We start from the raw sequence: 15,739 nt of genomic DNA on the forward strand, positions 1-15,739 counted from the left end.
GGTTTCCACATTCTGTGATCCAAACAACCGGTATAAATTAAGCTCCCACATCCTTGTTAAACAAGTATTAAAAGCTATAAGCTTAGCTAAACCTAAACTCTTAAAACCACCCATTTGGGATATAGATACCTTCGCGAATTACTTGGCAACGAAAAACCCAGACACTAAAAGCTTATATGAAGCATCATGTCACACCGCATCTATTTTACTTTTATGCTCGGGAAGACGTATTCATGATTTAACTTTATTAAAAATTTCCCCCGAACATTGTATTATATCTGAAGAATACATAATCTTGAAACCAACCTTTGGGTCAAAAACAGATTCGATCACCCATCGGCAGTCTTACTGGAAGCTCATAAAAAATACAACTAATAAGGCTCTGGACCCCGTTCATTGGATTCGTCTCTTGATACAACTATCGCAACATAGAAGACTTTCATCCGCAATGAGTGAATGTCTATTTCTGACAACTGCAGGTCAAGCAAAGCCCGCATCCAATACGGTGATATCAGGCTGGGTGAAGCGTTATTTAAAAGAGGCCAAAATTGATGCGAGCCCTGGAAGTTGTAGATCAGCAGTGGCGTCGAAGAATTGGCTTGAAAACTTTTCTCTTAATGATATATTGGCTAGGGGAAATTGGAGGTCTGCTAATACTTTCATAAAATTCTATCAACGGGAAGTTGAACCTTCATTAGATAACCGTAATGAAACGTTGATTACAAATTTATTTTCTCCTAATGATTGAAATTAATATACAGTGATTACTTATTATTGGAAAAGTTATACTTATGTTGTAATATAATTTAATTACAGAAATATATTATTTTTGGTACAAATCTAAAAATAGTTTCATTATGACATCACCTTGGCGTCCTCTCTCACCAGGCGAAAACAAACAAATCTCTCATGTTTTATTAGGTTTGGAAGAACGGTCAAGTTAGTTTAATAGTGACGTTTTACCTTACAATAAAACGTTTATTAAACATACTTACCTTCTTCCAAACCTAATACTCCAACTCTGCCTGGTGAAAACATGCGAGCCAATGATCGCAAGAGGCATTGCAGCTACCTGCAAACCTCTGCCACGGTGAGAGAGGGTCGCCGGACCGTTAGAAAGGGACGGATAGATAGGTAAGACAGAGACCACGAATAGGAAACGTTCGGAAAGTCAAGTACGCTACTCTCATGTTTTATTAGGTTTGGAAGAAGGTAAGTATGTTTAATAAACGTTTTATTGTAAGGTAAAACGTCACTATTTTTTTAATAATTAACCCTTTAAAAAAAGATAGTTATATTCACAGACCTATTCATAGATTAGGACCTATTAAAAATAGAATAAAAAATAATAGGGTGTTATTGACATCACGGTAAACTACTTATGTTTTGAAATTGTACGAATAGCTTGGAAAGTACTTGGATGGTCAGTAATAGTTTAGATTAAAATATTGTAAGAACTATTATTTTTATACTTAACATGATGTTGCACAACACTAACTTTAAGACTAATGTTATCTGTACTCTTTATAGTTTTTAAAGTTTAAGATTAAAGGATAAGTTAGTTTTTATGTAGAGTTGTTAAAACGTTTATTTTGTAATTGGTGTCGTTAAATGTCACCTATGACGTATTTTGTACCGCGGCGCGTGATTTTGTTTTGTTCCACAATATATCTTTGGTAAGTGACTCTTTTTATTTTTAATTTATACTTAACCTAGTTGTATATCTTATACTAATTACCAAATTATGATCGTAAATTGCATCTTATTATCTTTTGACATTGGTAAGATAATTATATTATTAATCCTTCTGTGCAGGTTTTTCTTTAGAAATATATAAGTAAGAATTTGCTATTGTCTACAATCTACATAGTTCGTTTCACTTGACCACGCTCGCAAGTGGAATAGCGTGCGGTAATGAGTGTAAGGGTGTACAAGTAGAATGCGACTTTTAGGTTTGCATTTAATCAATAAAGATAGTTTTTTTTTAAAAACATTTATTTTTGTATTGTTCCCTTATTATCAATTTGAAAAAATCATAAAAGTATAAAAGTATATAGTATTTAAACAAGAAAACAAAAACGGTTATAATAAAACAGAAGCGTTAGATTTAGACGTACATTATTATTAAAATAATGTTCCACACCTTTACTTATTACATTACCCATACATACCTACATTATTTTAGTATGATATTCAAATTATTTAATAATTTATTTTAGTATTTGGGGGCACGGGAGTGCCCCGCCAAGTCGAGCAAAAAAGCGGCAGGGACGTACTATACCTTTCTCGATCATATTTTTACAATGGCTTTTCCTATATTCTCACCAGCTAGCATTCCCATAAATGCATCATAAATGTTGTCAAAACCTTCTGTCACATGTTCCCTTGTTTTCACCTGCCCGCTCAAGATCCAGTTGGTGAGTTCAGCGAAGGCTTCTGGCCAACGCTCTAACCACCTTGCGATAATAAACCCTTCCACTTTTAGCTGGTTAAAAAAAATAGACGGCTGCAATGTACTTGCTTTGGGCCCTTCCATAGCATCTTCATTATAAGCGCTGATACACCCACAGACGGATACACGACCAAAGGTATTCATGTTATTGATTATAATGCTGCTAATCTCCCCGCCAACGTTGTCGAAGTAGCAGTCCACGCCGTTCGGGGCAGCCTCCTTAAGAGCCTTGTTTATATCGACAGTCTTGTAATTGAATACCTTATCGAAGCCAAGTTCGTTCTCTAACCACTGTACCTTGTCGGCGGAACCCGCGAATCCAATGACTCTGCAGCCCTTGATTTTGGCTATTTGCCCAACTATGGAGCCTATAGCGCCGGCCGCGCCCGTCACGACAACCGTCTCGCCCTCCTTGGGTTTGCATATTTCCAGGAATCCAAAGTAAGCTGTAGCTCCAGGCATTCCCAGGGCTCCAATACTCAGAGAAGGTGATAAACCTTTTAGGTCTGGCAACTTGTTAATCGAGTAAACACTTTTCTCTGTTCCTCCAGGAGTGCCCACATAATAATCGCACCAACCCCTGTGAGACACAACTCTAGTACCAACAGGGAATCTGGGGTCTTTGGAGTCCTGCACTACACCCACTTGGAAACTGAATTGGTCATAAGGCGTTATATGTTTAGAGTGGTAGGCGCGTTGGTATGGGTCCACGCTTACCCATTCGGTCTTAACGAGGATTTCACCATTAACGATAGGAGGCAACTCGCTCTCGACCACTTCAAAGTCTTCACGTTTTGGAAGTCCTTGAAAGATTTTCTTCACTACGTATTTACGCGCTTTCACCATATTGCGTGTTCGCCGACCGTTTTGATACTGATTATTACCGCCCATAGATGTGAATATATCTATAACCACCTTCGATCACTAATAAGAACTAGAATCTAGATACACAATCCCATACAAAAATGAACTTAAAAAGTGGCGTCAAACGTGTTTATAAAATTCTAAGCGACAGAATCTAAAATTAATGCAAAATCAACCTTATCACTATCATTTAACGGTGTTTTTCAAAAAACTGCTTACCAAAAGCAATAAATTTTTACGACATAAGCTAGCTGTCATAAGCTATCACTTTGACAGGTTTGTAACTTGGACAAGAAATTAGTGGAGACGAACTGTCATTACTTTATACGGTTATTAATAAGTTATTATAAATTATAACTTAATATTTTTATTAGGTCGAAGTAATTAATTTTAATGAAGCTAATAATAATTTATCAATGAAAGTAATGTGAAGACACAATTTATTATAATGCAAATATAAGTTTAAAATTAAAATATAACCAAATACAAGTAATTTAATTAAAAAATCAACAAGCTGTTTACGCCGTTACCAACGAAATATATTGCCGCCGACTAAAGAAATATGTAGTAAACCAACATTTATTTCAATTATTTTTATGTTTATGTGTATTTCAATATATTTTATAGTTATGTTTTTCGCGCGTATCTTGTTTGTTTGTCTTTATTTATTTGATCGGATCTAACAAACGGCTGGCTGAATGTCGACAAGTAAGGTGTCATTATATTCGTCTCAATGACCCGAGTGTCCTTAGATAGGTGTTAGAAAAAAAATCAAAATGGCGGATTTTTGGCGCGAAATAGTAATATTTCAAAAAAAGTTAACCAAACCTATGGAGTGGGGTATCAAAATAAAGGAAATTAAAAGGAGATTACACACATATTATATGATGTATACATGTATATATATAACACATCGAGGTGACTGTCTGACTAAATGCGTAAATTGCTGCGCCAGACACCAACGTAAAGGGAAACCGCTGAACTTTAGCGTGCTGGAATTTTACACATAGGTTCTTTATATAGCGTGAATGAGCACTACGAGGATAAAATAGGATAATATTGTTTGAACATTTGTTTTTGAAGCAGATACCTATTATGAAACTTTTATTTGGCGTTCTTGATAAAAATAATGAAACGCCTATTTCACTGTATTTGAAAATTCTACTTCAGCCTTTATAGTAGTAGTAGTAGTAGTTTTAGCCAGTCGGGTTTTTTATTGTTTAATTAAATTACTTGCTTACTTTGTAGTGACAGAAATCCGTTGTATATTTTTTCTTTAATTTAGATTTTTTCCAACACCTATCTAAGGACATTTGGATATTTGAGACGAATATAACTGTCGAACCTCACCCAGCCGTATGTTAGATCCGAGGGAATAAAATGCAGTGCAGCTAAAGTCTTCTTATAAAGATACATACAAGATACGTGCAAAAAACATAACCCTTCCTTGGCAGTCGAGTAAAAATAAAAATACGGAATCAACAGGGTGCCATTAATTCCCTTGGATAAAGTGAGTTTATTGGAAACCAGTCTTTTCGATGGATTTTTATTTTTTTCCGTATCTCTTTTTTGGCTATGTTAAGCAATCTTATTTTAGTGTATCGTTCGTCAATAGACTTTATTATAATAATTCTATGACTATTGCCGCGGCAGTTGGATGAAAAGACATCATAAAATATATTAAATAATAATTTACTTAATAATTTAATTTCACTCATTTACTATTTACTCATTGCCTAACCTTTTAGGTAATACGGGCATATGTTTAAATATTATACAAAAAAAATATTATTATATAACAAAAAAAAAAAAGAAAAAAATAATTAAATTAAATAAAAAAATATAAAACAATAGCGTCTCCATTCAAGTTAGAACAGAGTCACCATGTTACCCGAACAAACCAAGTGGGCATGCAATAGTAAGAATTGTACGTTTAGTAACAGACTTTACAATTTAAATGGTTTATACATTCTGACCTAACCTAAAAGCGCACCCAAATGTCTATTTAGGTGCTCTTTTCGTCGCGGCAATTTTTTTGGCGCTGATTGTGTATCTAAATCTTATAAGTGATCGAAGATAACCACGAGCTAATTTCGCATAGGTACGTTTAATTTTTTGTTGTAATGCATAGAAACGTAGGGGAGACAGGGTATAAAAGCAACACTATTTATTTGTATCTACTTTTTTTTTTTTAATCATTTGAGTGAAATGAGGGATTATAATAAAAAAATATATATTTTCGTCTTCTAAGATACTAAACGCGAGTAGATATTATACTCATTTATATAATATATTTTGATGTTTAAAGTTACACGTAACTAGGTTTAAGGATAACACTTGAAAAAATATTTAAACACGTATCTAAATACATGTGGTGAACAAGCTTTGTGGTTCGCTACGCTCGGGCGCGTTCTCAACGGTTCTTTTAGTTTGAGCGCTTGCTAGATATCATACTAGATTAACTAGATAGAGTTTGGCCATAGTTTCCGTCCATTTTGGCCGAAACCTTACATACTCAGCGGCACGGAAAGTGGCCCAAGTTAAATTTAGAGCTTTTTATCAAAATAACACATAAAATTATGAAATATTTGCTAAAACTAATATTTTAATTTATTTTCCAAATAACAATAACTGTTTTATATGATTGCATTTTTAGAATAACGATCTCCGAAAGGTAATCTGAAACGCAATGCGCTGTATGAGATCGGGCATTGTCTTGCATTAAATAAACCTCATGTATGGCGAAACATGGTCTGAAAGGATGTCTTCGATGTCCCGTACTCCCATTAGACGATCTTCAATCACCACAAAAACCACAAAACTTACTCCTCCCCAAACCATAACAGACCCTCCATGAAAACTCACCGTTTTCTTTGTAATGATTGGCAGAAACCATTCTTGACTCTTTCTCCAGACACGTTCTCACCCATCTCGAGTTCTTAAACATACTCTGATACTGAGATATTAATTCAAAATAAGCTAACGACGCGGATTTATAAAAATGTTTACAAATATGAAATTTAGAAAATAAATGATATGATATGATTTAAAGGTATTAAGGTGCAAAGACGTATCAACTTGAACTTGAATAGAAACGGACATCGATCTGTTCACGAGTTGATAAGTGATATGATAACAGTGTAATGTATTGATAACAAGGCCTTAGAATTATGTCAATGTATCATGACAAACGTATTTAATTCGGTAATCCTATTTAATGTAACACGTGTATGTACACACTTCCATTGCTGTAGCCAGGGAGAGGGGAGAGGTTCCAATGGCCTCCTAAGTCCAATCGCAAGCATCTAACCAACTAACAGGGGTTTGCTATGGGACTCGTCGGTGAAAAAATAATAATAAATACAATTTATAAATTCGCTTTAACTAAACATTACTTATCACTTATATGTAGAGTATAAAAAAATGGTTAGTCTTAGATAAATCATGATTATGATTAAAAAAATCACAGATGTATAAGTGCCATATTTAAATAACAAAACGAATTTTCAGAAACCTACATTTTATTTATTGTTCCGCATAATTATATTATTACTATTCACATCAATTTTTCTAAATGTATATTATTTTTGTATCTAAAACAATATTTCAATTATTTTATTTCATTTTTATATATTTACATTAATATCATATTCTTACTATTGCTTTTCCTGTATTCTCACCGGCCAGCATTCCGATAAATGCATCATAAATGTTGTCAAAACCGTCGGTCACATGTTCCCTGGTCTTCAGCTGCCCGCTCAAGATCCATTTAGTGAGATCAGCGAAGGCTTCTGGCCAACGATCTATCCATCTTGAGACTATAAACCCTTCCAATTTTAGCTCTTTAAATACAATAGACGGCTGCAGTATACTTGCTTTGGGCCCTTCCAAAGCATCTTCATTATAAGCGCTGATACTTCCACAGACTGATACACGTCCATAGGTATTCATGTTCTTAATTATGATGCTGCTGATCTCCCCGCCAACGTTGTCGAAGTAGCAGTCCACACCGTTCGGGGCAGCCTCCTTAAGAGCCTTGTTTACATCGACAGTTTTGTAATTGAATACCTTATCGAAGCCAAGTTCCTTCTCTAGCCACTGTACCTTGTCATCCGAACCCGCGAATCCAATTACTCTGCAGCCCTTGATTTTGGCTATTTGCCCAACTATGGAGCCAACAGCGCCGGCCGCGCCCGTCACGACAACTGTCTCGCCCTCCTTAGGTTTGCATATTTCCAGGAATCCAAAGTAAGCTGTAGCTCCCGGCATGCCCACGGCACCAATGCCCAGAGAAGGTGATAAACCTTTTAGGTCCGGCAACTTGTAAGTCGAGTTGAGACTTTTCTCTGTTCCTCCAGGAGTGCCCACATAATAATCGCACCATCCCCTGTGAGATACAACTCTGGTACCAACAGGGTATCTGGGGTCTTTGGAGTCCTGAACTACACCCACTTGGAAACTGAATTGGTCGTAAGGTGTGGGATATCTGGAGTTGTAGGCACGTTGGTATGGGTCTACGCTTACCCATTCGGTCTTGACGAGGATTTCACCATTACTGATGGGAGGCAACTCACTCTCGACCACTTCAAAGTCTTCACGTTTTGGAAGTCCTTGAAAGGCTCTCTTCACTACGTATTTACGCGCTTTCACCATATTGCGTGTTCGTCGACCGTTTTGATACTGATTATTTATCGTCGATAGATGTGAATATATCTATAACCACAAGTTACTTACGTGTACACTGATATTTTTAATCTAAAAGATAAACGTAGAGGAGACCGGGTACAAAAGTAAAATTGTATTTTGAATGAAACAAAAGTGGGATAATTTTCATATAAACAGGAAAATTTGTCTAGTCGTTAGTGACGTATTTGTTGAAATTAGGGATGTTGCGGATACAATTTTTTTGACAGATGCAGATGTGGACTTTTTACCGCCCACATCCCCGGATGCGGATCTTAAGTTTTTTTTACAAGACATAATTCCGTCCGTAAAAAACATAATTCCGACTGCACTAAAAAAGCCGAAGTAGAATTTCCATAAACGGTAAAATAGGGGTTTCATTATTTTCCACCAGAAAGCCAAATGCATTATAGTGATTGCTTTAAAATTGTTATTCAAACTTACCTACTTTCAATCTCTATTGTACTCCCTTAGGGGTGTATTTTTTTAAATTACTTCCTTATTTCTCATTTACGCTATATGCGCACGATTTCTTTCAAACAGTTGGGTATTTGAGGCGACTCCACAACTATCGAAATTAATTGAGTCGTTTGGAAGATTTTTAAGCCGTCTTATGTCAATGTTTAATTATATAGCACTATAGATGTTATCGTCGTTAATAAGAAGCTTGGATATTAACGATATCGCATTTTTATAACATTACATTAAAATAATAAGTGACTCATTTGATACTACAATTTAAACACAGATGCGGGTATGTGAAGTGGAGACGACACTATGGCGGCGCTCGAGTTAACAGAGCGGCATTCTGGTCCGGAGACCACAGAGTACTTTATTATATTGGGAAACTTCAGCATGAACCGTCGAATAACGGAGATACTTGTAGAGTTATAACACTTTTAATCACTAGTGTGAACTTACGTATAATACGTATGACTATTAGTACAAGACGTATATTAGTACAAGACTTCAAGACCTCCAAGATGACTTTGATTGATATAGGGTAATTTATTTTGTTTTGCTGTTACTTTTTTCCCAGTGTCCCCTATTATCCGTACGTCGATTTAATAATTCGATTATCTTCTTAATAGCTTTATAACAAATTGCTTGTACGTGGAATTAACTATAAATAAATCATTGTCTATTTAACAATGTACAATGTACATGTTGAAGGTGGTAGAACCCTTTGTGGTTTGACTCCGGCGGCACCACCGCCACACCTATTTCTACCTAATAACAGCAGTGTTAGGCGCTGCTGTGTTCCAGTTTGAAGGGTGTGGTAAGGGAGACAGACTTTTCCGAGGCGTTCCAGCTTAGTCCTCAGGGATAGCGGCGCATCTGTGGCCGACCTCAGGTAGGAATATCAAATCCTATCTGGGGTTGATTACAGATGTCCATGGGCGGCAGTAGCCACTTACCATCACGTGGACTGCAAGCTCGTCTGCTACTCTTATATTATAAAAAAAAACATGAATATGATACGTAGGAAAATGATATATTAGTCCAAGCAAAATAAACATTTAAATTTAAATATTCTCCCAGAACTAAATATTGATAAAGTTTAACGATATTTTCTTGAAAATCTATTTTTTTTGTTCGTATAAATTAATCTGAATTTATATCACTAGATAATTTAGTGATATAAATTTAGATAAATTAATTATTTATCAATTAAACGATATAAGCAGCAGGTATGTCGTCATTGAGTAAGTATAAAATTAGTGATATTTTTATAGTAGGTAGATAAATTATAATACAGAAGTAGTACAAAACTGATAATGTGTTGGTGACCTAGTCCTAATAGATGTGGTGTTACTGTGATACACGTTTTCGTTGAAAGTAGACTTCTACACTCGGACAGCACTATGCTACAGCCACACATTCGACAAGTGGAAAGAGAAATAGGGAAGGTGAAGGGGAAGGAAAGGAAAGTTGGAAGGTGGTAGAACCCTTTGAGGTTCGACTCCGGCGGCACCACCACCACACCTATTTCTTCCTAATAAGCAGTTTTAGGCGCTGCTGTGTTCCGGTTTGAAGGGTGTGGTAAGGGAGATAGACTTTACCGAGGCGTTCCAGCTTAGTCCTCAGGGGTAGCGGCGCATCTGTGGCCGACCTCAGGTAGGAATATCTAATCCTATCTGGGGTTGATTACAGATGTCCATGTGCGGCAGTAGACACGTACCATCAGGTGGACTGCATGCTCGTCTCCTACGTTTATATTATAAAAAAGGGAAATGGGCAGCGACATAGTATGGCTGCGTTCTTGTCATGACACTTGTCTTGCCCGGCGATCCATATTTTGTCGGTTTTAGGCTAGAGATAAAAGAAGAGTTACACGTATCCCGAGTAGGAGAATGTATGGCTTCTGGCTTTAAACTCAAAGGTAAGAAATTCGTAGGACTGTGGATTCATAGAAAATTTAACTATTAACTGTTGTTTTGTTCAACAAGAATAGTTACAGAATAGTGATTTGAAATCAACCTTACTGAGTTTTCGAGGTTCTAATCACAGGCACGCATATCTAATTTTCGACTTTATCAATGATAAGTGGCATGATAACAGAGTAGACATATAGGTAAACGAGCTTTTGCCCGCGGCTTCGCTCGCGTTAGTAATATTTTCATCGCCTATTTTATCCTCTTGGGGGTAGAATTGATCACAATCCTTTCTTAACGGATGCCTACGTCATAACATCTCTCTGCATGCCAAATTTCAGCCCGATCCGTCCATTGATTTGGGCTGTGTGTTGATAGATCACTATGTACTAAAGGTGGTAGAACCCTTTGTGGTTCGACTCCGGCGGCACCACCGCCACACGTATTTCTACCTAATAACAGCTGTGTTAGGCGCTGCTGTGTTCCGTTTTGAAGGGTGTGGTAAGGGAGACAGACTTTTCCGAGGCGTCCAACTTAGTCCTCAGGGGTAGCGGCGCATCTGTGGCCGACCTCAGGTAGGAATATCTAATCCTATCTGGGGTTGATTACAGATGTCCATGGGCAGTAGTCACTTACCATCAGGTGGAATGCATGCTCGTCTGCTACTCCTATATTATATATATAAAAAAAATGACAGTCAGTCACCTTTGAGTTATATATATTTAGATAGGTATATGTACATCTACATAGTAAGACAAAAATGTAGTGATACGCAATACGTATTCAATTGTTATTCAAGTAGCCAAAGTAGGTGGCAATCAGAATGGAATCCTTTTATGTGAATGTTTTTTTAAAGGATTGTAAATAATGGTTCTTTCGAATAATAATTTAGTACATTATGTTACAATTTCAAAGTCAAAACAATAAATAACGGAATCTTAATGGGCACAGGTGAAATGTTTATTATGTAATGGCTTAGCTACATATACTAACTCGAGTGCAGTCACTCGAGTTAGCATTCATTAGATATAAAGGTATAATTACCTATATAGTTGTATCTGTTTACTTCCATATTATCATGTCCATACTAACTTGTTGCAACTTTTTGTATACTTAATAAAGGTAGTAACATACTGTACTCTTATTATTTTGCTCTATATTATAGTACCTATATTGAAATAAATATAATATTTAAGTAGATGATTAATTATGTAATGGTATGTACATATTATAAATCTGTGTATCTATTTATATCCAAGCCTAGTAAACAGTAATTTCCGTGTTAGTCTTAGGAAGGTCACCGAATACTCATTAGTGCTACGTGATACGTGAACGTGAACTGGTACGTGAACTGGTATTGAATCAAGGATAATTATAGTGTGTAGGTATGTCAGACTTAATTCGATGTATGTTTAGTATTTTACATACATAACATTATTTTGTCATAACTATTTATCTATAATCTTTTTATAAATTAAATTGAAATATAAAAATTACGACAATACCTAAAACAGTTATCATACGCGATATTGTAAAAATATCTCGTATATCTACATAACCGAAAGGTTTAAGCAAAACAACGCCTATAATGTTTTAATTTTTTATTATCAAACACTGCAACAGCTTAAGTTACATCTAACAATAAACAATGATGTAAGTACAGTAGAGGTATTATACTTTAACAACAGCCTTGCCATAGTTTTCTCCAGCCAGCATTCCGATAAACGCGTCAAACAGGTTTTCGAAGCCCTCTGTAACATGTTCTTTCGCTTTCAATTGACCACTCTTCACCCATTCCACGAGCTTAACTAGTCCTTCTTCCCATTGGGGTTTGTAGTCCCAAATTATGAAGCCTTGGATCGTCAACCGCTTAAACACTAAAGCTGGCTGCAACAGCGTTGCCTTTGGCAGTTTTGTCGGATCGTCGTTGTATGAGCTAATACTTCCACATACAGACACTCGACCTTTCGCGTTCATCTGGTTAATGATGATGCTGCTTAGTTCTCCACCAACGTTGTCAAAGTAACAATCAATCCCCTTCGGCGCTGCTTCTTTCAGAGCCTTAGTTACATCCCCCGTTTTATAGTTTAATCCCTTGTCGAATCCCAGTTCTTTTTCAAGCCACGTAACTTTGTCATCTGAGCCCGCAAATCCGATGACTTTGCAGCCTTGAATCTTTGCTATTTGTCCGACTAAAGACCCCACGGCACCAGCAGCGCCCGAAACCACGACTGTTTCACCGGCTTTCGGTTTACAAATCTCGAGAAATCCGAAATAGGCAGTCAATCCAGGCATTCCTATTGCGCCAACACACAGAGATGGAGGCAGACCTTTTAAATCTGGCAGCTTATAAATTCTCTCTGCTGGGTTTGGCATCTCTTCGTCCTTGACAATAGCGTAGTCACACCATCCTTTGTGAGAGACTAACCTAGACCCGACGGGGTAGTTGGGGTCTTTAGAATCTTTTACTAGTCCCACTTGGTAACTGAATTGGTCGTAAGGAACTGGGACATTTGCGTTGTACGCACGAAGGTATGGGTCCACACTGATCCACTCAGCTTTAACAAGTATTTCTCCATCTTTTAGCGGTGGAAGCTCATGCTCCACTAACTCGAAGTCTTCTTTCTTTGGGACACCTTGGAAATGCTTCTTCACCACATACTTTCTTGCTTTAACCATTGTGATTATTACTATCTGAAAATAACAAAGTTGCTATATAAGGTGCAAAAATGTACATGTATATCTATCTAACAAAGATAAAAGATAACAGCATAGACAATTATTTTGATAACAATTCCAGTATCAAAAATTGTTGTGTTATTTAATCTGTTAGGATGATGTTTATCTGTCAAGGCCAGTATTTTTTGTGTACCTATTGTTTTGCTAATAAGTAGTTACTGACTAAATCACAATGTAAGTAGGTACGCGACAATGGAATTATCTTTGTATTATGCATATTTTCCTGTACCCATCTATGTACTTACAGTATTTATCAATTTAGTATTGTTTCAAATAATTAAATGTTTTCAGTAGGTACAGAGTTAATTTGAAGTTAAAATTATCGACGAAGTAGATAAAAATGGTCATTTTATAACAACATGATCATAAAGATAACAGCGAGAAACATTCTGTTTCACAAAAATATGAATTAAATGAAATCAGTCTTAATTTGCAAATAAGGTTATACAATAGGTGTTCAACATAGATTAGCAGTGTTCAATTAATATAATGTTCTCTTATTTTGCAAAAAAGCATGAAAATATAAAATTATGGTTAGTATTACAATTATTAATTATGTTTATGTCAATTTCATATATTTTTGATAAGGTATTATTATTTTAGTTTGACTTTGATTAAGATTTGGTGCGTTTCTCGAGTATTATTAATAAATAAATTATTATAAACCCAACTGCTTAAAATATGTAGAAGTAAAGATTATATAGCAGTATAAACGGTTTTGGCGGGTTGTCTATAAAAATTTGGTATAAAAATTTATGACCTTATTCTGAAACTCTTTTACTCGTAAAATCAATATAATTTTAAATAATCTTCTCTAATCTTCTGGTTGAAAACTGGCTTTCATAATTATCTAATTATTATCACTGTTAACATTTTCGTTACTTGAATTATCATTTCTATTATTATCATTTCGTAAAATTCTGTATTTCTTTAAATTTTTGGCTACTAGGTATAATACTATATTTGCTTAAACTAAATTACATTTTAAATACCTAAGTAAATCGACAATCATGATTAACGATTTATTTATTACACAATAAAGTAAAATACGAGTTTACTCGTTCATTTGCTTACAAACAACGACGAAAATTATTTAGCTACACACAGTAGGTATAAGGATCTACTGTGCTACACACTTAAATTCCGTGAATTAATTTTACATATTAAACGTATAAAATAATTTTACATATAAAAAATCTAATTTACACAAGGCAAACACCATTCCAACAATATAAACCAATCGAACACTACCTTACCTTTCTTTGTTATGTAAGCAGCGAATCTTGCAATTAAACTTAAATACGTCCACTCCGAATTAAAACAACTCGTTGAATACCTAGGTGTGGATGTATGTCACAAACTAGTCCGAGATAGCGAGACGCCGGCCTACTGATAATTAACACATTCGAACATCACGGTGACTAAACATAATTCAGTAAATACTTCCACTTGACGACCACTACGCTCGTAATTCGTGATTTTTTACGAGTTACGTCTATGTTTTTGGCCATTTTATGTGAAATAGAAGTAATGAATGTGTATCCAATGTCGATATCATACGCAAACTAACCGAATAAGAATTTAAAAAATATATATTTGACACAACATGATGAAAATAATGATTCTTAATTAAATAAGATATATTTTTGTAAAAGATAGTCAAATTTGTTTGTTAAAGACGTTTATAACTTTAGTATTTGGTGCCAATTTCAAAATTCCTAGGAAATTGGTGCATTTACCATCATTTAAGTCTTTGTCCACATACGTATTATCTAAACGGGTCTGTGAACTTATCGGTATGTTAAATTATTGTTATTGATTTATATTTATTTTTTATATATTGAGTGTGATATAGGGAATGACTATTCGTCATATTATATATACATATATTATAGTAATATTACACAAATTATCTCCCACGTGCAAATCGTTTGTGTAATTAAAAAAGTCTCAAGAAACTCCATAACATGCCAAATTATAATTAAATATTACAGTTTGTGAGCTTAAGGTTTGCTTTTTGCTGGATAAACAATTTTAATAATTTAAATTAGGTACTTAAGCTTACATATATTTAAACAATATTAACATTAAACTATCAAGAATTTTCTTAATTATATTTTAAATGACGTTGACATTACTTTAATCCTTAATTTTTCTTAATATGAAAGTAGACAATAATAAGTTTTAAATTACTGCCTGAAGCTATTGAATGGGTAATGCTTGTTTTTATGGATTGTGACGGAATTATTTGTATTTCGACAGAAATACAAATAATACAATATACAATAATATCTTATAATATACTTATTTCTGTCAAAGATACAAGGCAGAGACAGCTATACATGCTGTTCCAATCCAGTCATCAAGTGTGGCTGAGTTGATTAAAAATGTAAGTGTGAATATATTTTTTTTATAATATAGGAGTAGCAGACGAGCATGTAGTCCACCTGATGATAAGTGGCTACTGCCGACCATAGACATCTGTAATCTACCCCCGATAGGATTATATATTCCAATCTAAAGTTGGCCACAGATGCGCCGCTACCCCTGAGGACTACGCTGGAACGCCTCGGAAAAGTATGTCGCCCTTACCACACCCTTCAAAACGGAAAACCAAAAAAAATAA

General features: G+C 35.2%; 2 protein-coding genes and 1 pseudogene across 3 annotated transcripts in view; all 3 read right to left on the reverse strand.

Moving 5' to 3' along the window:
* Positions 1-2,062: 2,062 nt before the first annotated feature.
* On the reverse strand, positions 2,063-3,599 carry LOC140744178 (prostaglandin reductase 1 pseudogene; annotated as a pseudogene).
* A 3,166-nt stretch (positions 3,600-6,765) lies between these two features.
* LOC140743993 (prostaglandin reductase 1-like) lies at positions 6,766-8,228 on the reverse strand. The gene has a single exon (XM_073075428.1). It carries the CDS (start codon positions 7,967-7,969, stop codon positions 6,962-6,964), a length of 1,008 nt encoding a protein of 335 aa, XP_072931529.1. The 5' UTR covers positions 7,970-8,228; the 3' UTR covers positions 6,766-6,961.
* A 3,732-nt stretch (positions 8,229-11,960) lies between these two features.
* The window catches only part of LOC140744208 (prostaglandin reductase 1-like), a 315,424-nt gene continuing 311,645 nt past the window's right edge, over positions 11,961-15,739 (reverse strand). Inside the window, exons 1-2 of one of the 2 annotated variants that reach the window (XM_073075715.1) lie at positions 14,370-14,524; positions 11,961-13,068 (exon numbers count right to left, since the gene is read on the reverse strand). In XM_073075715.1, the coding sequence (XP_072931816.1) occupies positions 12,046-13,053 (1,008 nt within the window). In that variant the 5' untranslated portion in view covers positions 13,054-13,068; positions 14,370-14,524 and the 3' untranslated portion in view covers positions 11,961-12,045. Of the gene's footprint in view, positions 13,069-14,369; positions 14,525-15,739 lie in introns of those variants that run through there. The other variant, XM_073075716.1, reaches the window with a different exon arrangement.

The sequence above is a fragment of the Epargyreus clarus genome, unplaced genomic scaffold (genome assembly GCF_041222505.1).
Source record: "Epargyreus clarus isolate Ecla_fem2 unplaced genomic scaffold, WU_Ecla_fem_2.2 ptg000008l, whole genome shotgun sequence".
NCBI classification, from domain to species: domain Eukaryota; kingdom Metazoa; phylum Arthropoda; class Insecta; order Lepidoptera; family Hesperiidae; genus Epargyreus; species Epargyreus clarus.

Excerpts from the sequence above, each read along its gene's own strand:
- LOC140743993 (XM_073075428.1), bottom strand. The coding sequence starts at position 7,969 with ATGGTGAAAGCGCGTAAATACGTAGTGAAGAGAGCCTTTCAAGGACTT.